Genomic DNA, 24,720 nt, shown 5'->3' with positions numbered 1-24,720 from the left:
CAGCGCTGTATTGCCTAGGGTTGTCTCCCCAACCAATCCTAGGCATCAGAGTTTTTTGGCATTTGCGGACACAGATGCACCACATGGCCTCCGAGGCCGTAATACAGACAAAGTCTGCATTGTTTTTCCTAGACGGATAACTTAAGCAAGTCCACCTGCACAGGATCCTCAGGTGGGCCAACTGGCAAGGGCAACAGTGATTGCTGGAAAGTGGGGGCTAGCCTAGGGAATCTTCTCTCCCGACAAACCTCTTGAGATCGTTCCCGGAGCCGCATGACAACCCGGGTGGCAAGCAAGATGAAGTCATCCAGGGTAGATGGCATATCACGAGCGGCAAGTTCGTCCTTGATCTCGGACGACAGTCTCAGCCAGAATGTAGCAACCATGGCCTCATTTATCCAGGACAGCTCTCCCGTCAGGGTGCAGAAATGAATGGCGTACTCGCCCACGGAAGTGTCTCCCTAACAGCAGGGAGGCAGCAGCAGACGAGACCCGTCCCGGCTCCTCAAATACTGTATGAAATGTCCGTAGGAACCCCTGGAAGTCACGAGTCTCTGGTCCTTGACACTCCCAAATCATGCTAGGGCCTTGCCAGAAAGAAGCGAGATAATAAAAGTGATCCTTGCGCCATCAGAAGGGAACGCTCTGGCATGTAGAGTGAAGTGGATCTGACACTGGTTCAGAAATCCCCTGCAGGTAATTGCGTTTCCGTTGTAGCGAGGTGATAGTGGCAGCAAGAATTGGGGATCAGCACTGGTACTGGCAGGAGGTGTAGCAGGAGGAACAGCCGGGGTAACTGGAACAGGAGCTGTAGAAACTGCAGCTTGCGCATCCAGCCGCTGTGAAATGGAGTTCACTGCAAGGAGGAGTTAGTTCTGTCGTGACCAAAGGTCTCACAGGTCTGCTTGCATGGCTTGTGATGTCCTCATGGTCTTGGGTTGACCAGCGGGGTCCATGGCCTGAGTGTACTGTCACTTTCCATTGGTATGTGGACTGACTGGGCCGTACCGCTGTAGCGGGATAGCAGCTGGCCAAACAGAGTACCAAGTCAATGTCTATAGTTCGAGTAAGGGTACCTGTTGTAGCTCAGATATTAGCGATGGTTAGGCTCGGATGGGACCTTGGCAGCAGACAGCAGGTGTGGTGAAATACAGCAGACATGATCGGTGACACAATACGACTCCAACTCTCTAAGGCACAGGAACAAGGTAGCACGTGATACAGGTAGGAGGTACGGGAACACTGGGAACTGGAAAACACTAAGGGACCATTTGCAAAGACTAACATGGGTAAACACAACAACGCCCAGGCAATGAAGGAAGGGGCAGGGCCGTTCTTATAGTCCAGGGAGAGTATGGGCTAATTACAGATTTACTACATGTGCGCGGGCTGGCCCTTAAGACCGGGCACGAGCGTGCGCGTGCACACTACGGGACACCGCAGAACGAAGTGGAAGTGAGCGCTGACGTCTCCTGAGGAGGAGATGCGACCCAGTGCTCACAGATCCATGGCTGCGGCTGTCGGGGGGGGGGGTGAGTAATCCCGACGGTTCGTGGCCATGGACATTACAATAATACAATGTAATATATGTGCTTTATTTCTGTATTATAGGCAATATGTATGGGCATGTATCTGTGGTCCTCCAGGTGTGGTGCCTATGTGGTGAGGTTCTAATATATATAAGTTTGGTATTCCATGAGAAAATTCCCACAATACAATTGTCATGTCAGCTGCGCAAGACTGGAATGTCACTGGAATTCCTTCTTACTTCTCTTCAGCCAATTTTTTTTATAGAAGAAATAGATGTCTATCTGCTGTTTCCTTATTTTTTTGCAGGAAAGCATAGGGTTGTTGACTTCCTCTCTCCTCCCTTCCTTCCTACTTTCCGAAAGTACTCATCTGAAAAAAGGAGAAGCAAATGATTGTTCCTGTTCTCTTTCTTAAGTCACTTTTATACACTGTCCTCGAAAAACTCTCAACCAAATCTCACTAACAGGGAGCGCGAAAGGACAAGACATTGGGGAAAGGGCCCTAAGAACATCAGTGGGAAGGCACAGCCCTCCCTCCTCAGGGATCAGTAAGTAGATTTCCGGCGTGCACACTAAGGACATGAAGATGATAAGTGACAATATAGAACTAGAGATTATATAATACAATTAGATAGTAAGCATGCATACATCACAAAAATCATTTATTTCTTGGTATGTAAACATTAATTTGCAAGAAGAATACGATGGTCTGTGCTTGTAAATATCTATTTAATAAAATGACTGATTACAAATTATTAAAGTTCGTAGAAATTATTTATTTTTCTGCTTTAATATTTTTCTGTCATTATAACATATTAGTATTATATAAAATATTTCCCTTCTATTCTTGTACAAAATGCATAAGTCTATCTATCTCTAAGTATCTAAATTTCAAGTATGTACTTTATATATTTATCTACACATAATCTGTTATGTATCTTTGCCTTCATAATGACTTTTGCTATCGCTATCTACATCATATCTATGTCTCTAATCTGTATTTAAGTCCCAGTCATGTACTTATATATCTATTTATCTACACATATTATATTATCTATCATCTATCTATCCATTTATCTAACATTTCAGTTGTCTGCTTTATTCGTTTTCAAACACTATAAAATAAGCGGTTCCATTTCTCTATACAAGTATTCCTCAACCAGTGGCTCGGAAGCCACACATGTTTCTTGGTCCTCCTGCCTCTGTTTGCCCATCTGTTCGCAGATCCAAATACAATAGTGTACCAGTGGCACCAGGGAGGTTATAGGATTGCAAGAAGTTAGAACTAGGGACCGTACCATATCACTGGCAGTTAACACTAGAGTAAGAGCAAGCACTGGGTCATATCAATAATAATCTTTTTCCTTTTTAACATTCAGTGTGGCTCAACACCACATGTGGTATTTGAAAGTGGCTTGCAACCTACAGATATATGATGACATGTGTTGTACACAATGCTATCTATCTACAGTCTATCTATCCATCCACCCATCTATCTATCTACTCTTTAAGTATCTCTCAAGCATGCTCGCTATGACTATGCAATAATACATCAGTAAACCCCGCTATCTCTGTTTATAGATGTCGATTTGCATTATGGATTTTTATCTGGACCAGTAAGGGATCGTAGTTTTTTCAGCTAGTTGAGTGCTGGATATCCTCATTGTAAGCATTGCTAAATCTCAAGCACATATATTTATTTACACATTATGTTATCTATTACCTATCTTTCGTTCTATGTGTCTCTTTTAATCAACAATGTTTTTTATTGAAAAATTTTCAGTAAAAATTATGCATTGCAAGGACAAGAATAACATACTCATCATCACATAAAATTTATCAAAACAACAACTGCATCAAAAATGTATGCTTAAGATAGATTAAATACATATTTAACTCTTGGGCCTATAGCTTCCCAGGCAACCCCTAAGCATCACGGAAGTATACAGTTCTGAGGAAGGAGCAACCATCCCCTCCATTCCTCTGTAAATCTTGTGAATCTGTGAGTTTTATATGCTATCATTTTTTCATAAGCACACGTAACATTCAGCATAGTATGAATCTCATCAATGGACGCAATGGTTGTACTCTTCCAGTATCTGGTTATTGCTAATTTGGTAGCTAATAAAAAATGAGCAACCAGCACCCTAAACTCCCTCGGTATCTCATCAAGACCCAGTAAAAGGAGTGCCAGAGATGGTGATGTAGGCATATTAGTTTTACATAGTCGGGAAATAGATCTGAATATCGAGGACCACCTATGTGTCTCTTTTATCTATTGATCTAGAATTTGTCTGCTTTTTTTTTATCACTATAATGCAAGCAGAGTAGGATTCCTTTATTCTTCAACAAAGTGATTCAATATATATCTATGTACAGTTTCCCTATCTCTATCTATCTATCTATCTATCTATCTATCTATCTATCTATCTATCTATCTATCTATCTATCTATCTATCTATCTATCTATCTATCTATCTATCTATCTATCTATCTATCTATCTATCACAAGCAGGGGAAGGCAGCCAGCGCAGCGCCCCCTTCCACATGCTTGAGTGATGCACCCTGTGTAATGGCACAGGTTGCACACCCATAAGGCCGGTCCTGTATCTATCTATATCTCTCTTTCTATCAATCTGTTTCTCATTATCTATCTATCTATCTATCTATCTATCTATCTATCTATCTATCTATCTATCTATCTATCTATCTATCTATCTATCTATCTATCTATCTATTTCCAAACAAATAGGCAGCACAACACAGGTTGCAATTCAGTGGAAAAAGGTTTATTCAACAATACGTCAGTGCAACGTTTTAGCCCACATGGGCCTTTCTCAAGCATGCTTGAGAAAGGCCCATGTGGGCTGAAACATTGCACTGACGTATGGGTGAATAACCTTTTTTCACTGAATTGGAACCTGTGTTGTGCTGCCTATTCGTTTGGAAATATATATGTGGGACTGGAGTCTGAGGTCCTAAGGCTTGTGCACACACAACTAAGCTTACTTTTTGTGCTGCTCTTCCTTTTTCTACTTCTACTTCTTTTCTAATTTGTGTCTGCTCATGTGGAAGAAAGTTGTTGCAGGACAACTACAGGAAAATTGAATTTCGGAGTTTTCCTTAAAAAAGGAAGCAATGCCAAAATTAACATCATCTTGCGTAGTTGCTAGTTTATAATTTTCTAAGATAATCATTAGAGGTTGTTTCAAAAGGTGGGAAAATAAGAAAGCTTTGAAAATAGTCTTGATTAAAAATCTCCTACCATGTTGTGTTTATAAATCCTACGCAGAACTATGTGTCTCCATGGTTACAAATACTCAAATTCTCTTCCATCTTTCCCTTACTTTTTGCTAATATATATTCAATAGGTTAGCCAGAAGTAAAGGACAAATGGAAGGAAGTATGACTGCAAGATCAGACATCTATCATCTATCTATCTATCTATCTATCTATCTATCTATCTATCTATCTATCTATCTATCTATCTATCTATCTATCTATCTATCTATCTATCTATCTATCTATCTATCTATCTATCTATCTATCTCAAATCAATCTATCTATATATCTATCTCTCTCATATTTATCTATTTAACAGTTTGTTGTAGACAGTTAAAAACTAAGTTTTTATTCACATACTGTATGTTCATCCCTCTAGTCTTTTTTCCCCAGAGGCTTATTGCATGCAGAGTTTCTCTGTCCAGTTATGAACGCTGGACAGGTGATAAGAATGTAAATCTTTTTCATCAGTTGTGTCCGGCTCAAGCAAGAAAAAATGGCCAGAAAAAAACTGTTACTTGTGAATAAATCCTAATTGGGTCTTTGTTGGATAGGAGGCATAACTTATGTAAACAAATAAGATTTAGTTCTGGTAAAACAGAGTACACTATTTTACTGGTAGTATGACCTATTCTGGCTCTTGGTGTCATATAATGTATTCAGGAACAAGTAATATATTATAATCTAGCCCGGGATATAGATAATTACGGACTAATTTGGCATAATGTGGTAATAAATATGTTGGAATATTGTGATTGTGAAGCCACATTCCACAATAGAATCTGTAAGAGCTGTTAAACATTGATATACTGTATGATCCCCAATATATGTTGTGATATGTACTACATTAAATAGAAATTAAATTAATAAAAACAATTAAAGAATTAAAAATTCATAACAGATCAGTGTATTCATAACTCCATGACTCCTTGCAGATGATATAGAAAACAAATATAATAATTATATACAGTATACACACTAGACCTTCTCAATGAATAAGAATATCATCAAAAAGTTAATTTATTTCAGTAATTCAAATCAAAAAGTGAAACACATATATTCTATAGATTCATTACACACAGAGTGATCTATTTCCAGCATTTTTTTTCTTTTATTGTTGATGATTATGGCTAACAGTTAATGAAAACCCAACATTTTGTGTCTCAGAAAATTAGAATATTATATAAGCCCAATTTCAAAAATCATTTTTATTACCGAAATATTGGTCTACTGGAAAGTATGTACAGTATATGCCCTCAATACTTGGTCTGGGCTCCTTTTGCATGAATTACTGCATCAATGCGGCGTGGCATGGAGGCGATCAGCCTGTGGCACTGCTGAGGTGTTATGGAAGCCCAGGTTGCTTTGATAGCGGCCTTCAGCTCGTCTGCATTGTTGGGTCTGGTGTCTCTCATCTTCCTCTTGACAATACCCTATAAATTCTCTATGGGGTTCAGGTCAGGCAAGTTTGCTGGTGGTTAAACCAGTTATTGGTACTTTTGGCAGTGTGGGCAGGTGCCAAGTTCTGCTGGAAATTTAAATCATCATCTCCATAAAGCTTGTCAGCAGAGGGAAGCATGAAGTGCTCAAAAATTTTCTGCTAGACGGCTGCGCTGACTCTGGACTTGATATAACACAGTGGACCAACACTGCTCAGTGGTCTAAAGTGATGTTTTCAGATGATAGTAAATTTTGCATTTCATTTTGAAATCAAGGTCCCTGAGTCTGGAGGAAGAGTGGGGAGGCATCAATCCAAGTTGCTGGTGGTCCAGTGTGAAGTTTCCACAGTCAGTGATGGTTGGGGGGGCCATGTCATCTGCTGGTGTTGGTCCACTGTGTTATATCAAGTCCAGAGTCAACACAGCCGTCTACGAGGAGATTTTAGAGCACTTCATGCTTCCCTCTGCTGACAAGCTTTATGGAGATGCTAATTTCATTTTCCAGCAGGACTTGGCACCTGCCCACACTGCCAAAAGTACCAATACCTGGTGTAATAACCACAGTATCACGGTGCTTGATTGGCCAGCAAACTCGCCTGACCTAAACCCCATAGAGAATCTATGGGGTTTTGTCAAGAGGAAGATGAGAGATACCAGACCCAACAATGCAGACGAGCTGAAGGCCGCTATCAAAGCAACCTGGGCTTCCATAACACCTCAGCAGTGCCACAGGCTGATCGCCTCCATGCCACGTCGCATTGATGTAGTAATTCATGCAAAAGGTGTCCCGACCAAGTATTGAGGGCATATACTGTACATACTTTTCAGTAGACCAACATTTCGGTATTATAAATCATTTTTGAAATTGGGCTTATATACTCTAATTTTCTGAGACACTAAATTTTGGGTTTTCATTAACGGTTAGCCATAATCATCAACATTAAAATAAAAAAATGCTGGAAATAGATCACTCTGTGTGTAATGAATCTATATAATATATGAGTCCCTTTTTGAATTTAATTACTGAAATAAATTAACTTTTTCATGATATTCTAATTCATTGAGAAGGACTAGTATACAAAACCATGCTGATTATTAGGAATGAATGCTAAAAGATCAGATTATAAACAGACAAAATAAATGTCAAATACTAATTACTAAATATAGAAAGTTGTATGGTTCGTGTCTGCTCATGTGGAAGAAAGTTGTTGCAGGGCAACTACAGGAAAATTGAATTTCGGAGTTCTCCTTAAAAAAGGAAGCAATGCCAAAATTAACATCATCTTGCGTAGTTGCTAGTTTATCATTTTCTAAGATAATCATTAGGGTATGTGCACACACACTAATTACGTCCGTAATTGACGGACGTATTTCGGCCGCAAGTCCCGGACCGAACACAGTGCAGGGAGCCGGGCTCCTAGCATCATACTTATGTACGACGCTAGGAGTCCCTGCCTCGCTGCAGGACAACTATCCCGTACTGTAATCATGTTTTCAGTACGGGACAGTTGTCCTGCAGCGAGGCAGTGACTCCTAGCATCGTACATAAGTATGATGCTAGGAGCCCGGCTCCCTGCAGTGTGTTCGGTCCGGGACTTGCGGCCGAAATACGTCCGTCAATTACGGACGTAATTAGTGTGTGTGCACATACCCTCAGAGGTTGGTTCAAAAGATGGGAAAATAAGAAAGCTTTGAAAATAGTCTTGATTAAAAATCTCCTACCATGTTGTGTTTATAAATCCTATGCAGAACTATGTGTCTCCATGGTTACAAATACTTAAATTCTCTTCCATCTTTCCCTTACTTTTTGCTAATATATATTCGATAGGTTAGCCAGAAGTAAAGGACAAATGGAAGGAAGTATGACTGCAAGATCAGACATCTATCTATCTATCTATCTATCTATCTATCTATCTATCTATCTATCTATCTATCTATCTATCTATCTATCATCGATCTATCTATCTATCTATCTATCTATCTATCTATCTATCTATCTATCTATCTATCTATCTATCTATCTATCTATCTATCTATCTATCTATCTATCTATTATACTGTATGTATATGTATATACTGTTGTATATATATATTCACCCATATGCCGTGTTTCGGTCCTGTTGAATGGATGCTGGGGTGAAATGGTTGCAAATTGGATTAATAAAGTAACCTGGTTTTTCACCATATCTAGGAAATGGTGCTTTATCAATACCACACACTTTGTGGAAATGTGGAGTTGACATTCTCGTGGATTTGCACCCATTTGCTGACACTTTTCTCCTTTTTTACCTATATATATGTCACGATCTGTGGGTATGTGGACCCATTGGGCCATACTGCCGTAGCGGGATAGCAGCTGGCCAAACAGTGTGCCAAGTTATTGTCTAAATACTCCAATCACAAGGGTACCTGTAGCAGTTCAGACAGTAGTAATGGCTAGACTCAGATGGCACCTTGGCAGCAGACACCATGCGTGGTCTAGCACAGCAGGCGTGACCGATGACACAACACGACTCCAACTTTCTAAGGCACAGGGACAATGGTAGCATGAGATACAGGATACATGTAGCAGGTACGGGAACACTGGGAAAAGGATAACACTAAGGGACCATTTCCAAGTCGAACACGGGTAAACACAACAACGCTCAGGCAATGAGTGAAAGGGCAGAGACCTTTTTATAGTCCAGGGTGATCATGGGTTAATTGATGATTATTTTCATGTGCACGCGCTGGCCCTTTAAGGCTGGGCACGAGTGTGTGCGCGCACCATACGGGACACAGTAGAACGGAGTGGAAGTGAGTGATGGCTACTGCTGGGGAGGAGATGCGGGCCGGCGCTCACAGATCCATGGCTGCCCCTGTTTGGGGGTGAGTAATCCCGACGGTCCGCGGCCATGGACGCTACAGTATCCCCCCTCTTACGCCCCCTCTTCTTGGGACCAGAGCAAGAGAGGAACTTTTTAATGAGGACAGGAGCATTGAGGTTCTCTTCTGGCTCCCAGGACCTCTCCTCTGGACCAAACCCCTTCCAATCCACCAAATAAAACGTTCTTCCTCCTGCTTTTTTAAAGTTCAGGATCTCCTTAACCTCGAATACATCGGAACAACCGCTGGGAGCCACTGCAGGGCTAGGCGTTTTTGTGTAGCGGTTCAGGACCACAGGTTTCAGGAGGGACACATGAAAGCAGTTGGGGATCCTGAGGGTAGGAGGCAGCCGAAGCTTGTAAGAGACAGGGTTGATTTGATGTAGGATCTCAAAGGGTCCGAGGAACCTGGGAGCAAACTTGTATGATGTCACCCTCAGCCGGATATTCCTTGAGGGTAGTCAGACTTTGGTACCTCGAAGATACAGAGGTCTCTCTTCTCTTAACATCTGCTTTTCGCTTCATGCGATCGATTACCTGCAGAATAGAGTTTGCTGCCAGACCTGTAGAAAATCTCCAAATGCATAGTCAGCTGCGGGTACCAGGGATGTGGCCGGAACAGGAATTTGTGGATGTTGGCAGTAGACAATGTAGAATGGTGTGGAGGTGGTGGACTCACTTGTGTGGTTGTTGTAAGAGAACTCGGCCAATGGAAGAAGCTGTACCCAATCATCATGCTGCATGGAGAGGAAGTGGCGAAGATAATTCTCCATGATTTGGTTAATCTTCTCGACTTGGCCATTAGACTGGGGATGATAGGCTGAAGAAAAGTTCAACTTCACGTCTAGGAGAATACAGAGGGCTCTCCAGAATTTCGAGGTGAACTGAACCCCCCAATCAGACACAATATGAAGAGCCAAACCATGCAAACGGAAGATGTGCTGGATGAAAACATTCGCCAGCCGAGGAGCAGAAGGCAGGTGTAACGTCTATGGCCACGGTCTGTCGTTCTAACTTACCCCTCGACGACCACGGCCATGGATGTCCTGCTGCTGTGCTGCGTCGTCCTCCTGTGAGGCGCCGACACTCACTTCCGGGTGAGGAGCCTGTCTCCCGGAGGGTGCTCATGCCCGCTCTTAAAGGGCCAGCGCGCACCTGAAAATCATCATAATCAACTCATGAATTCCTGGACTATAAGAGGGTCACACCCTTCTTATCCTCGCCTGAGCATTGTTGTTGTTTCCCTTAGTCTGTCTTGTAAATGGTCTCCTAAGTGTCTTCCAGCTTCCCAGTGTTCCCCGTACCTGTATCCTGATTCCCGTGCTATCAGTATCATCCTGGTCTACTGCCATGCTGAGCTGTTGTCGTGTTTTGCTGCATATCCACGCCTGTTCTACTGCACCACACCTGACGTCTACCTGCTGCCTGGTCCCAGCCGAGCCTGCCTTGCTACTGTCTACATTGCCTCAGGTACCCTTTTCTGGAATATAGACTCTGTACCATACCTGTTTGGCCAGCTACCATCCCGCTACACGGTATGGCCCAGTGGGTCCACACCCCGCCTCGTGACAGTAGGCTGATCAGCGGGATAAAATGAGCCATCTTCGAGAACCGGTCCACCATCATCCAGACTGCATTGCATCCTGCAGAGGACTGAAGGTCAGTGACAAAGTCCATTGCTGTATGCTGCCAGGGAGCATTGGGCAAAGGCGAAGGTGGGAGCCGACAGGCAGGCTTGGAGTGAGCAACTTTGTTGGAAGCACACAGTGCAGGACGAGACAAAGTCCACAATATCTTTGGGCAGCATGGGCCACCGGAAATGATGGGCAATCAGATCTCGGGTCTTACGAGCACCTGCGTGCCCAGCCAGTTTGGAGCTGTGCCCCCAGCAAAGGATTCTCCTCCTGTCTGCCAACCGTACAAAAGTCCTACCCGGAGGGATGTCTCTAACTTGCAGAGTATTAGAAGAAATAATACAGGATGGGTCAATGATTCTTTGCGGAGGCTCTATGATGTCCTCTGTTTCAAATTACCTGGACAGGGTGTTGAGGCACCTGCCTAACATAGGCCAATGTTTACGAACGACGTCATTAATCTGACAACTCATTTGTGAAAACGTAGATATAAAGGGTATACGTTTTTCATAGGGTTTATGGTTCCTATTTTTTAACAATTCTGTCCTGGGTATTGAATCAACTCTCGATTTATGCCGATCTAATAGTCGACTGGGATAACCCCTAGTTTAAAAAAATACAAGGACATAGAAAAAATATTTTATTGAAATAAAAAAAACAAACACAACCCTCATTAACCATTTTATTGAGAATAAAAAAAACGCTGTCATTGAAGTAGTCCTCGAATCCGACGTAGTTCAACAACCGAACCTGTAAAATAACACAAACACACAAAAATAACTAGTAACACATAAAAAAGCAAAACAATTCTTATACTTACCTTTTCTGGGTCCAGCGCTGGAACCGCAATGTCAGCGAGCTGGTCCCTATATCTAATCCTATCATGTGTGATACTGTCTGCTGAGCCACTGTATCTAATCCTATCATGTGTGATACTGTCTGTTGAGCTACTATATCTAATCCTATAATGTGTGATACGGTCTGTTGAGCTACTGTATCTAATCCTATCATGTATGATCCTGTGCTGAGCCACTGTATCTAATCCTATCCATAGTTTATAGGGTCGTAGTGCTATAGATATGCTGTCTCCTATACACACATATACACAGGCACACACACACACACACACACACACACACACACACACACACACACACACACACACACATATATATTCAGGGGCACAGTGTATAGTACTATTATATTCAGGGGTACAGTGTATAGTAATATTATATTCAGGAGTACAGTGTATAGTATTATTATATTCAGGAGCACAGTGTATAGTACTATGTAATTCAGCAGCACAGTGTATAGTACTATTATATTCAGGAGCACAGTGTATAGTAATATTATATTCAGGAGTACAGTGTATAGTACTATTATATTCAGGGGCGCAGTGTATAATACTATTATATTCAGCAGTACAGTGTATAGTACTATTATATTCAGGAGTACAGTGTATAGTACTATTATATTCAGGGGCGCAGTGTATAATACTATTATATTCAGCAGTACAGTGTATAGTACTATTATATTCAGGTGCACAGTGTATAGTACTATTATATTCAGGAGCGCAGTGTATAGTACTATTATATTCAGGGGCACAGTGTATAGTACTATTATATTCAGGGGCACAGTGTATAATACTATTATATTCAGGGCACAGTGTATAGTAATATTATATTCAGGAGTAGAGTGTATAGTACTATTATATTCAGGAGTACAGTGTATAGTACCATTATATTCAGGGGTACAGTGTATAGTACTATTATATTCAGGGGCACAGTGTATAGTACTATTATATTCAGGAGCACAGTGTATAGTACTATTATATTCAGGAGTACAGTGTATAGTACTATTATATTCAGGGGTACAGTGTATAGTACTATTATATTCAGGGGCGCAGTGTATAATACTATTATATTCAGGAGTACAGTGTATAGTACTATTATATTCATTGTATTATACTATTATATTTAGAAGCATAGAGGTGTGGCATCATGAGAATTTTATCTTCGTTTACAGGTGCGGAAATGTTGGAAAAGTGAGGAATCGAAGACATCTGAGCTGTGAACTGCATAAATGGGCCGTGCCCGAGAGAAGTCATCATAGAGGTCTGGACCGGATGGAAAAGAAAAGAGAAAAAGAACGAAAAAGAATCTGAGACATCACCTGTGAGTCACTCAATGTAAATGTTTATTCTCCCTGTGACTGATCAGTACTGTAGTCACTGTATGATCTGCAGCGAGATGACGGATGGTAGCATTCTTTTTTGTTAAACAGCAACTCCCAGCATTTCCTAACCATTGTTCAGGCTATACTGGGAGTTGTCGTTTTATGTTGTACAAATTTATACAGCAGGGGTTAAACTGAATTTGCAAATGATATCTGTACTGAACTGTATTTATTCTGGTGATCTATATATGTACTGAGCTTGGTTCTGGTGCTGTATATATATATATATATATATATATATATATACTGAGCTTGGTTCTGGAGTTATATATATGTACTGAGCTTGGTTCTGGGGATGTATATATGTACTGAGCTTGGTTCTGGTGCTGTATATATATACAGAGCTTGGTTCTGGAGTTATATATATTTACTGAGCTTGGTTCTAGTGCTGTATATATGTACTGAGCTTGGTTCTGGTGCTGTATTTATGTACTGAGCTTGGTTCTGGGGCTGTATTTATGTACTGAGCTTGGTTCTAGTGCTGTATATATGTACTGAGCTTGGTTCTGGTGTTGTATATATGTACTGAGCTTGGTTCTGGGGCTGTATATATATATGCTGAGCTTGGTTCTGGGTCTGTATATATTTACCTTCTCTTAAGGTAAAAGTATATGTTAAATCTACTTTTACCTTAAGAGAAGGTAAATATATACAGTAAAAACTAAACCATGGAGGAATCTTAGTTTTTTCCAATTCACCCATTATAAGGTACTTTACATGGTGCCAATAAAAACTATAACTCCTCCCGCAAAAATATAATCCTTCACACACCACTCCATTGACGTAAAAATAAAAAAGTTATAAAGCTTCACTTCAGTGTCTCAAAGTATTCTGTTTTCTTTCTTCTATATGGCTCATTCTGCTTTTACAGCTAAATGAAAACCGTGCCAGATCTGTGGCCGCCTAAACAGAAATCTGCAAATATATATGGTACAGCGTCTTTGGAGTTCGGGGGGTGCCTAGACCTGAAAAAGTGCCCGGGGCCCATGGTACCCTTAATCCGCCCCTGGTTACATTTATATGGGGTAAAGTATGGGTTAAAAGGTGCATAGTCTGGTCTTTTTTTTTTGGCCTTTTCCAGATTGTATTCTGGTCCCTGTACTGTACATCTCATGATTGCAGTTTGCACCGCATCTTCCCTGCGTTTTTCTTGCACACTTTTGTGGAAATCGCCTTGGAGCGATACTGACAGACGGTTTCAGTTTGCCCTTATATAATATGGCATTCTCGGCACAGTATCTACGTTGACGCATGCGCGGACATGCGCAGTTGAACGATTCACCTCTGACATATTTGGTCTCCTGGGCCTGCGCAATAGCGCACAGGGGACGCCATGAGTAGTGCGGTTGTTTTGAACTTTAGCAGCCGATATCATCATGATGAGTGTCTCCATTTGTTCTCTTAATGTATTCACAGGTGCTAGCAATAGCTAATTGGGCATAATCATGGTTATGCACTGACTGTAAGTATGTTTTATGGATTGTAATCTATGGAGATATATACATTATGACATGACATGTTTTTTTCTATAGCACTTTGTTAGCACTATGTTTTAACTGTATGCCATATTCACTGTGTATTGTTCATTATTTTCTGATGCAAACCCTTCCCTCTTGATTGAGGCTTTCCTATATATGCACTGTTGTAACGTGCTCACTAGCTTGAGAAAGGTTCTATGGTAGAGCTGAAACGTTGCTGTTTTGACTGATGGAATAAAGCACATTTTTCTATTTTTGCTACATCTCTGGAGTGCTGCCTGATCTGTGAATCTATTCACAGATCATGCTTTTTTGTGAAATGGAAGAACTCACCAGCAGTGTAACCGGCTATTAATTAGCTACTAATTATTTTTTTGTATTTACAATAAAAATTACTATTCATTGTATCATACTGTTGTCTATGTGTCAGTATATATATATACACATGTATGTACCAAGCATTATCAGTACTGTGTCTATCTCAGGACTATGTGGGTGGAGCTCATCAATTTTCAGCAGGAGGATATAGTTTCCCTTATTTACCCGTAATTAATTTGTGCCTATTTCTGTCCAATATTAAGTGTAGAGTGACTGATTATTTCCTAGAATAATCACTATTTATAGTGTGGGACTGAATAATTAGTCTTTTTTGAGATACCCTATACAGGATTGAGTGGGGAGGTCTGTAGGCACCTATTCGCACTACAAATGCGGTTAGTGTGCGTTTTCCATACCCGTGCACTTATTGATCTTTCCGTCTTAATTGATGGTTGAGCCTTGAGTGCGCTCCTGTGGGTGCTCCTATATGTTCTTTTCCCAAGAGGTATAACCTTGGTTGCGTGAATGCATAATAAGAGGATAGGTTGTCTTCCAACATAATATAACTATATATATATATATATATATATATATATATATATATATATGGGTTAAACATTGGGGGTAGTGGCACTATTATCTTGGTCTAATTAATGGACCTTTCGTTTAAAGTGTTGTATACACTATATGAATATGTTCTATGCCACATTCTTGCCTGCTGTATCTTTGTGGCTCTTTTGCCGGCTGATATCTATTGATATGGACGGCGATCTCCTGTTTCCCACACCTAATATGGCGATTCTGACACAGTCAGTGCGAACGCGCGGAGTTGCGCAATAGGATGATACACTCGTGACATATTTTACTTCCCGGACATGCGCAGTAGCGCAAGAGGGGTGCCGTGATTAGCGCGGCAGAATTTGAAACATTATGGCCGGTATCATCATGTACTGTCTTCACAGGTGATGTTTGTAACTAATTATGTATAATCACGAAGATTCACTGAATATCACTGTGCTGCTTATGAATCGGAACCTGCATATATGCAGGTCATAATATTACATGTGTCTTTTGTAATTTCTTTATATGATTACTTATTTGTTATTTATTATATTTGTGTTTTTTATGGTAAATTACCATTTAATGCAAGCACCTCCCACCTAATTGTATTTCCCCTATATATATATATATATATATATATATATATATATATATATATATGCTGTTGGAGTATGTGTTCACTAGCTTGAGAAAGGCTCTATTGAATTTACTTCCTATATTTGTATATAGAGATAACTGTCAATGATTGAGTGAGACTGCCTTCTGGACTCCTAAACCCAGAATGTCCAGGGTTTTAAATGAGTAAATGACAAATTCCCACAAAACTATTCATTGATCTATTCAGCTCCTCCTTCTCTATAACAAGCTGCCTGCAGTTCGGACTGCATTTTTGCTGTGACATGTTCCCTTCAAACAGGTTTTTGTAGGGCAAAAAAAAACAAAAAAAAACTCCCATTGCTATAAACTGATATAATATTAGACTGTTGATGCCAAATACAAATAAAGGTCTTTATTGATTCGATATCCATTCATGCACTCTTTCATGAGATTCCACATTTTCTTTCTAAGACTCCATCCATGAAGTCCCTATTGCTGTAGAGGAGGATACCTCTGTAATACAATGTCTGATGGAGCATATCAATATTTTTCTGTCGTACTTCAAAAGAATCAGACAGAAAAGAACATTGGGGCATACTCCATCCGAATTAAAACAAACCAAAACAAAGTGCCATCGCCTCCATGCTACAGAGCCATAGGGACAGTGTGCCACCTTACAAGTAAACATTGTGTTTTTTTAGTTTTTTTTTTTTTCGACCATTGACTTTGGTCTATGAGAAATGTATATTCCTACATGGTTAGAATACTGCAGCATGCTGATCAACAAAAAGCAATAGAAGCCTTTTGGAAGAAAAGGCAAGTATGAATACAGCCATTCAGGATCTAAAAAAACACACAGACCTATTACTGAACTTCTCACAGTCGAGGATTTTTTATTTGTATCCAATCTTGTCAACCTTGTGTGAGCTTAAAGGTTATGAAAACATTTAAATACTTTTTTTATTTTATTTACTAAAACAATGTATAATATTGTTTAATGTAACTTTGTAATTGTTTTTTATTAAATAAAAAATGTACTTTTTGAGATACAGCTTCTATCCAGGATACATAGAAACTGTATCTCAAAAAGTAAACATTTTTTTAATAAAAAAAATTACAAAGTTGGATCAGAGAGTGGCTTAAGGCAGAGGAAATCATAGCCTGAGTAAAGCATTGCCTTTTGATTTAAAAAGATGTATGGGAGAACGCATCTCCCGTACGTGATGTAAAAGGGGCCTTACACTCTTGCATTATAACAAACGATCACGACAATTGAGTGTGTTGCTGATGCGTTTAGCTAACCGAGGACTCATTAGACTGGATAAAACAAGAATGTTTCCATTCACTTGACAGTAAGCAATGATCCTAAAAATAGTGAGGATTTGAAACATATAGTATATTACAACGTTGCAGAAGATTTCATAACACAAGGATCAAACTTTATATAAATTATATAAGCCTGGGCAACCCCTTTAAATAATTCACGATGTATAAATGTAGAGGACTTACAAAACAACCTGGAAATTTAAGAACACACATTTAGGTTCCACAGTCCATTTGTGAATTTGATCTTTAATCTTTTCATCTTGCCGTATAACATCCCAGTTGTAGAAAACATGATAAAAGTGCAATTATATATTTGGGTTGTACAATATTCCACTGATTTTGAATAGTCCATAGTTACAATGGTCATTGGTATCAGCAAAAGTAAAATAACATAGACCCCTGTTGGCAAACAGTGTAACTACCACCTAAAGACAGTTATATATAAACAATAGATTGTGTATAGGCTTTTTAGTTGTAGTAATAGATGCATTTATTCAAGTAAATGGAGCTGTGCTGCAGTTCTCTGCACAGCCGGGGGCCAGGAAGCTCGATGTGCAGGTGAAACTGTGTAAACAAGACGGCTTGTTGATCGATGCTCGTTTGCTCCTTTCACAAGGAGCTGTTTCGGGATGAGCGATCGTTTTTACGATCGCTCGTATCTATACACTTCTATCATGTCAGCAGCACGTCTCCCTATTTACACAGGGAGATGTGCTGCAGACAATGATAATATTTCTTGCAGCAATAACGATACAATCAGCCAATGAGCGAGCGTTTACACATTCATCGGCTGATGGTTGCCCTATTTACACACGGCAATGATCGGGAAGGCTCGTTTGCCCGAGAATTTGCCCATGTAAAAAGAGCTTAAAGGGGCTGCAGGACTAAACCTGCATTTGTGGCTCCTTGTTTTAACAAGGATTAACAGGCTGCAGCGCTGGTCCTTGTGCCTGCAGCCTGTTAATCTACATGTGCTCCTAACAGAGAACAAAGGCACTCCCCACAGCCGGGAATCTCCCGGTACTGGGGGAAAAGATCGGGTGGGATCACCTCGGTGATCCCCGCCGATTAACCCCTTAAATGCCGTGGTCAATAGCGACTGACATATTTAAGTTGTTATAACGACATCTGCACCACGTGGCGTGAAAAGTAAAAGTTAAAAGTAATAAAATTTTAAATCACCCTTTTTCCCTTATAAAGTCCTCTATTATTAGAAAAAAATAAACTACGCATAATTGGTATCGCCGCATCCATAACGGCCTGAACTATAAAAATATAATGTAATTTATCCCGTAAGGTAACGAGCCATAAACTTTTTAATGAATAAACGATACCAGAATCGCTATTATTAGACACTTCAGCTCCCAAAAAATTGAATAAATAGGGATCAAAAAGTGCATGTACCCCAAAATTTTACAAATAACAGCTACAGTTTGTTCCGCAAAAAACAAGCCCTCATTCAGCTGTCTTGATGGAAAAATAAAAAAGTTATGGCTCTTAGAATATGGCGACACAAAAAAGAAATAATTTTTTTAAAACCGTGATTTTATCGTGCAAACACCGTAAAACATAAAAACCCTACATAATCGTATTGAACGCAGAATCAATTAAATATGTCATTTATAGCGCATGGTGAACGCCGAAAAAAAAAAAAAGTAGATGTTTTCACAGCCTAATTACACTAAATTCAGCAAAAAACCTGTGGGATCAAAATGCTCACTATACCCGTAGATAAATTCTTTTTAGGGCTGTAGTTTTCCAAATCGGGTCACTTCTGGGGGTCCACTGTTTTGGTCCCTCAGGGGCTTTGCAAATGTGACATGACACCCGAAAACCAATCCAGCAAACTTGAGCTCCAAAAGCCAAATAGCGCTCCTTCCCTTCTGAGCCCCGCCGTGTATCCAAAGAGCCGTTTATTATCACATATGGGGTATTGCCGTAATCAGGAGAAATTGATTTACAAATCTTGGGGCACTTTTTCTTCTTTATGCCTTGTAAAAATTGATAATTTCTACTTTTTATTGGAAAAAAATCTGATTTTAAATTGTATGGACTAATTTCACTAAATTTGGCAATAAAATGCTCCTTATACCACTCTATAAATTCCTTGAGGGTGTAGTTTGCCAACTGGTGTCTTTTTGGGGGTCTTTCCACTGTTTTGGCCCCACAAGACCTCTTCAAACCTGACATGGTGCCTATAATATATTCTAATAAAAAGGAGGCCACAAAATCCACAAGGTGCTCCTTTGCTTCTGAGGCCTGTGTTTCAGGCCATTAGCACACTAGGGCCACATGTGGGATATTTCTAAAAACTGCAGAATCTGGGCAATAGATATTGAGTTGCATCTCTTGGGTAAAACCTTGTGTGTTACAGAAAAAATTTTATTAAATGGATTTTCTGACAAAAAAAATAAATTTGTACATTTCACCTCTGCTTTAATTCCTGTGAAACACCTAAAGGGTTAGGAAACTTTCTAAATGCTGTTTTGAAAACTTTGAGGGGTTTCATTTTTAAATTTGGGTGACTTATGGGGGTTTCTGTTATATAAGGCCCTCAAAGCCACTTCAGAACTGAACTGGCACCTATAAAAATAGGTTTTGGAAATTTTCTTGAAAATGTGAGAAATTGCTGCAAAAGTTCTAAGCCTTGTAACGTCCTAGAAAAATAAGATGTTCAAAAAACGATGCCAAAATAAAATAGACATGGGGGAAATGTTAATTAGTAACTATTTTGTGTCATATTGCTATATGTTTTACAAGCAGATACATTTAAATTTAGAAAAATGCTAATTTTTGCCAATTTTCTCTACAGTTTGCTGTTTTTCACAAACAAATACTGAATTTATTGATCAAATTTTGTCACTAACAAAAAGTACAATATGTCACGAGAAAACAATCTCAGAATCGCTTGGATAGGTAAAAAGCATTCCCAAGTTATTACCACATAAAGTGACACATGTCAGAGTTGAAAAAATTGGCTGCGTCCACAAGGCCAAAACAGGCTCAGTCCTGAAGGGGTTAAGAATTGGGGGTGCCGGCAGTTGCAAAATGCAATCACTTTCTATAATGGGAAAATCCTTTTAAGTTCTTGGTCTGATCCTAGTCTAGTACAAATTGGGCCATGCAAGGGTAATGATTCAAAGCACTAAATGTGTACCGCCCGTTATATTACAATCTTCGAGGTTCCAAACCCCTTCTATGGGGCCCGATCTGTATACAGCCATATATGTCCTAAATCCACAAGCAAAGTCACATTTTAACAAGTTAATATTTTGGGAGCATAACATTACATTGGAGAGAATATAGTGTGAGGGCCCAGGAAAGTAAACCGGTTTCCCTGCCAAACACTTTTGATTAAATATGTCATATAAGTTTGATTGGTCGGGCTTTGTCTCCTGGGCCCCCACCATACCTGCTATATGAGCAGTCACTCTCCAATAAATGGGATGTCTGATAAGGCAAATAGATCTCATAAGAGAATTAAGAGTGGCTCCTGCTGTGGTGGACCTGGCTATCCATGTATTAAATGGTTGACCATTGAATGGGATGAACAGTGTGTAATACTATATTTCCTCTGAGCTGGCATTAGTGATTCAGAATGCAAGAAATCTGAGCTGTACATTCGGACATTAAAGTAACATTAAGTCCTTTTCGGATGGAAAATTTGTCAATGAGGACAAGAAATCACGTGTATCAGAACGGCCTTCCACTCAATATTAGCCTCAGTTTTCGACTTACTTCAATCCATTGAAATCAAATTTATTACGCTTGATAAAATTTAACTTCACTGCAGAGCATAAGGAGACGATTGTATCTGCTCCAATACAGAATACCACCAATGTGATTGACTTCGGCTCTATTCACATTTGAGTTGTGGCTTTTGTTTATAATGGAAGCTGACGGCCGCATTGATTTATAATGGAGTTCGTTGGGTTCCCCCAAGGTGTCCGTCACTATTTTTTCCTTTGAAAGCAATGAAATCTGTTTCGCATAAGTGAACTTCTAGAATTTCTATATGAGGACCACACAATAGTTACTTAGGACCATGAATTGAAGGAGGGCGCCCTTAAAGGCTATGCACACCTTTGAATGCTTTTTTTAATTTTTTTATATTAAATCAATCTCTTTTGTGATTTAAAGCAGTTTTTGAATTTACTTTTATTAATTTTTTTAACTTTTTACGATACAGCCTCTATGTATCCTGTATACATAGAAGCTGTATCAATCTCTCAGCTGATTCCGTCAGTTTAGCTGAACTGACGGCTCAGCTGAGAGACGGTCCTGTGTGTCTCTGACAGACAGCATCCACCTAATATTGATCACATCTAAATTATGAACTTGGATATGATTGATATTATGTGGAACCTGTTGGTCAGAGACAGGCAGGATCCACTCTCAGCTTAGAGCGGGTCTTGGTAGATCTACTTTAAAGATTTCCATAGCCTTTAAAGCCTACCAGGTAGAAATACATATAAAAGCTCTTTAGTGTATACTATAAATGTGAAAACACATAAGTATTTTGCAACGGTGTATTTGAAAAGGGAAGGGGTCGCAAGGGGGAGTTTCCGATCACATGTCCCTGCTAATGTCTGTCAGGTGCAGTGTTGTCATAGAGGATGTGTGAATCCAAATCCAAATACATCAGCATCTATATCCTACTTGGTTTAAATATTGGCAAATATGTGGATTTGTGTAGCTATCAATGTGTGGATAAATGGTTTTCACATCTTTAATGTACACTTAATGGACTTTTATAAATTTCTCCTGAATGCACAGTCATTTGGGGGGTGTTCAACATATTTACTTTGGTTTCTAAAATATATTTGGGGAGATTTATCAAGAGCAGTGCAAAGGAAAAGTGGTGTAGCTGCCCATAGCAACCAATCAAAATTGATCTCTAATTATCCAAGGCAAATGAGAGTTGAAATTTGATTGGTTGTTATGGGCAACTACTCCTTTTCCTTTGCAATACTTTTGATAAATCTCCATCATTGTTTTTACTTAAATATTCTCAAGAGATTCTATGCGCTGAATGTCCACAGAAGTAATGGTGGTTTACTACCAATAAGACATTTTTGGACTGAAATGAGTTATACAATTGCCAATTGAATTGCAAATATTTATTATATCATTATTATTTATCTTCTTCCCTCAGTTGAACTATGCAGAATGCCACATACAAAGAAAGAGATTACACTTCCTGTCTTAATGCTGACATTAAGAAACCTCCAGCTTTTCCACACATCAGACAAACAATGCCATCCATTGTGAAATGTAGCAGACTATCTCCCTTCCATGAGGGATATCCCCTACACTTTCGACACTTCCAGTATGACCATTCAGAAGATGACTTGCACCATTTGCATGAAGAACTAGAAAGTGGGTCACGCAGAGGAAAGAATTTGCCAGCTAAGATGCCCCATGATGTTGAAGACCAAAAAGTCCACATGCAGACAGAAGAAACAAAGCATTTTCTCCCTTCTCATCTCCCCTTGTTTTATCATCTACCATCTTTGTCAAGCTACAATACTAAAATGGTTGATTTTACTAATATTGGTCTTCAGTACTACAGAAATATGGACCCTTTTTGGCTTAGTCCATTAAAACAAGAACCTATAAGAACAAATTCAATATGGCCTGGTAGATCGCTTTGTCTACACCCATCTTACCCATTATTTCAGAAAAATTACCCCAGCATGATGTTACCCTTCCATGTACCCACACAAACTATGCATGTACATCAAGTCTTTGCTACAGGCCATCCAGCAGATAAAACTCTGGGTAAATCCCAAATACAGGAGCATGATGATAACCAGCAGAATGTGGAGAGGGTTGATGTCAATATTCAGATTGATGACAGTTTCTATGTGGAGGTGGGAGATCAGAAACGTTGGAAATGTCCAATGTGTGAAAAGTCATATACATCGAAATATAATTTGGTGACACATATTTTAGGGCACAGTGGCATCAAACCACATGCTTGTTCACGTTGTGGCAAGCTGTTTAAACAGCTCAGTCATTTGCATACACATATGCTAACTCACCAGGGCACTAGGCCCCACAAGTGTCAAGTTTGCAATAAAGCGTTTACTCAAACTAGTCATTTGAAGCGCCACATGATGCAACACAGTGATGTGAAACCATACAACTGTAGGATATGTGGCAGAGGGTTTGCCTATCCAAGTGAGCTAAAAGTCCATGAGACAAAGCATGAGAGTGGGCGAGAAAATATCTGTGTGGAGTGTGGACTTGATTTCCCAACACTGGCACAGCTTAAAAGACACTTGACAGCCCACAGGGGCCCTGTTCAGTACAACTGCAGTGAATGTGATAAAACATTCCAGTACCCAAGCCAACTGCAGAATCACATGATGAAACACAAGGACATCCGGCCATATATCTGCTCCGAGTGTGGCATGGAATTTGTACAGCCGCATCATCTTAAGCAGCATTCTCTGACACATAAGGTTAGTGAAAAACATTCCTGCATTAAAGGCCATCTGTGTGTTTTGTGCAACTTTCTAATTACTTTTTATTAAAAATTATTTTCAATTTTTGAGATACAACTGCTCTGTATTGTGTATACAGAGCAGCTGTACTGTGCGCTAAGACCTGAATCTGTCAGGTCAGTGGCACTGACAGGTACAGTGTCAGGAGGTCACCCAGGATCTACCTGTTATCGATCACATCTAAACTTTTTTGTTTTTTGCATCATTGACGTCAATTAGTTATTAATGCATATTGATGTCAATGGGGCAGATGTGTTAATTCTGTCCTAAATTAAGACAGGATAAAACTAGACCAGAAATTTGGCGCATCTTGCTAGACATGTTAGACACTTTTATATTCCTTTTGCCATCTCTTGGCTGGCAAATTTTACATCAATATTTTATGCAAAATAAGGCACACGCTGTTATCCTGTTAGTGACCGCCAACACGCCTTTGCGCCAATACGGCACTAACGGGCTTTATTCTGATGCATACGCCTTTTCACTGCGCTGCATCAGAATAAATTGTCGCCGCCGTGAGATGGAAAAACTACCTGCTCTCAGCTACCTCCGGTAGCCCCTTTCAGTTTTAAAATAGGCTGGTCATTAAGGGTTTAAGAAATCGGGTGCTTGAATATAATGATATATCGATTTGGGAACTACAGTTTTTGAAATGTCTTAAATTTGCACCTTCCAACTGTACAATTTGAACCCTACAACTTTCACTATTCTATGATCAGAAGAGAACATTTTATAAATGTTAGTTCTGGGTGACATAAAGAATATTGTACTTTTCCAGATAGTCAAGAGGCTTTTTATTAGTAAAACTTACTGTAGCTTGGTGGCGACAGTTTTCCAATATCCGATGTGTACAATGAAAACAGAGAGTGCATGAAACAGTATCACCATTACCATATAAAAGTTTTTTTTTACAGGAAATCATACTTGTCCAACAAAGACTGGATTTAA

At 39.7% G+C, this 24,720-nt stretch overlaps 1 protein-coding gene across 2 annotated transcripts in view; it reads left to right on the top strand.

Annotated features, from left to right (window-relative positions):
* The first annotated feature begins 1,941 nt into the window (after positions 1 to 1,941).
* ZNF366 (zinc finger protein 366) overlaps positions 1,942 to 24,720 on the top strand; it is a 46,207-nt gene continuing 23,428 nt past the window's right edge. For both annotated transcript variants that reach the window (XM_075854869.1, XM_075854870.1), the window contains exons 1-3: positions 1,942 to 2,077; positions 12,774 to 12,922; positions 22,419 to 23,730. In XM_075854869.1, coding sequence (XP_075710984.1) covers positions 22,426 to 23,730 — 1,305 coding nt within the window. In that variant the 5' untranslated portion in view covers positions 1,942 to 2,077; positions 12,774 to 12,922; positions 22,419 to 22,425. The remainder of the gene's footprint in view (positions 2,078 to 12,773; positions 12,923 to 22,418; positions 23,731 to 24,720) is intronic.

This window comes from Rhinoderma darwinii, chromosome 1 (genome assembly GCF_050947455.1).
Source record: "Rhinoderma darwinii isolate aRhiDar2 chromosome 1, aRhiDar2.hap1, whole genome shotgun sequence".
Taxonomy (NCBI): Eukaryota; Metazoa; Chordata; class Amphibia; order Anura; family Rhinodermatidae; genus Rhinoderma; species Rhinoderma darwinii.
Note: the sequence above shows the minus strand (reverse complement) of the source record. Positions and strands in the feature narration are given on the sequence as shown.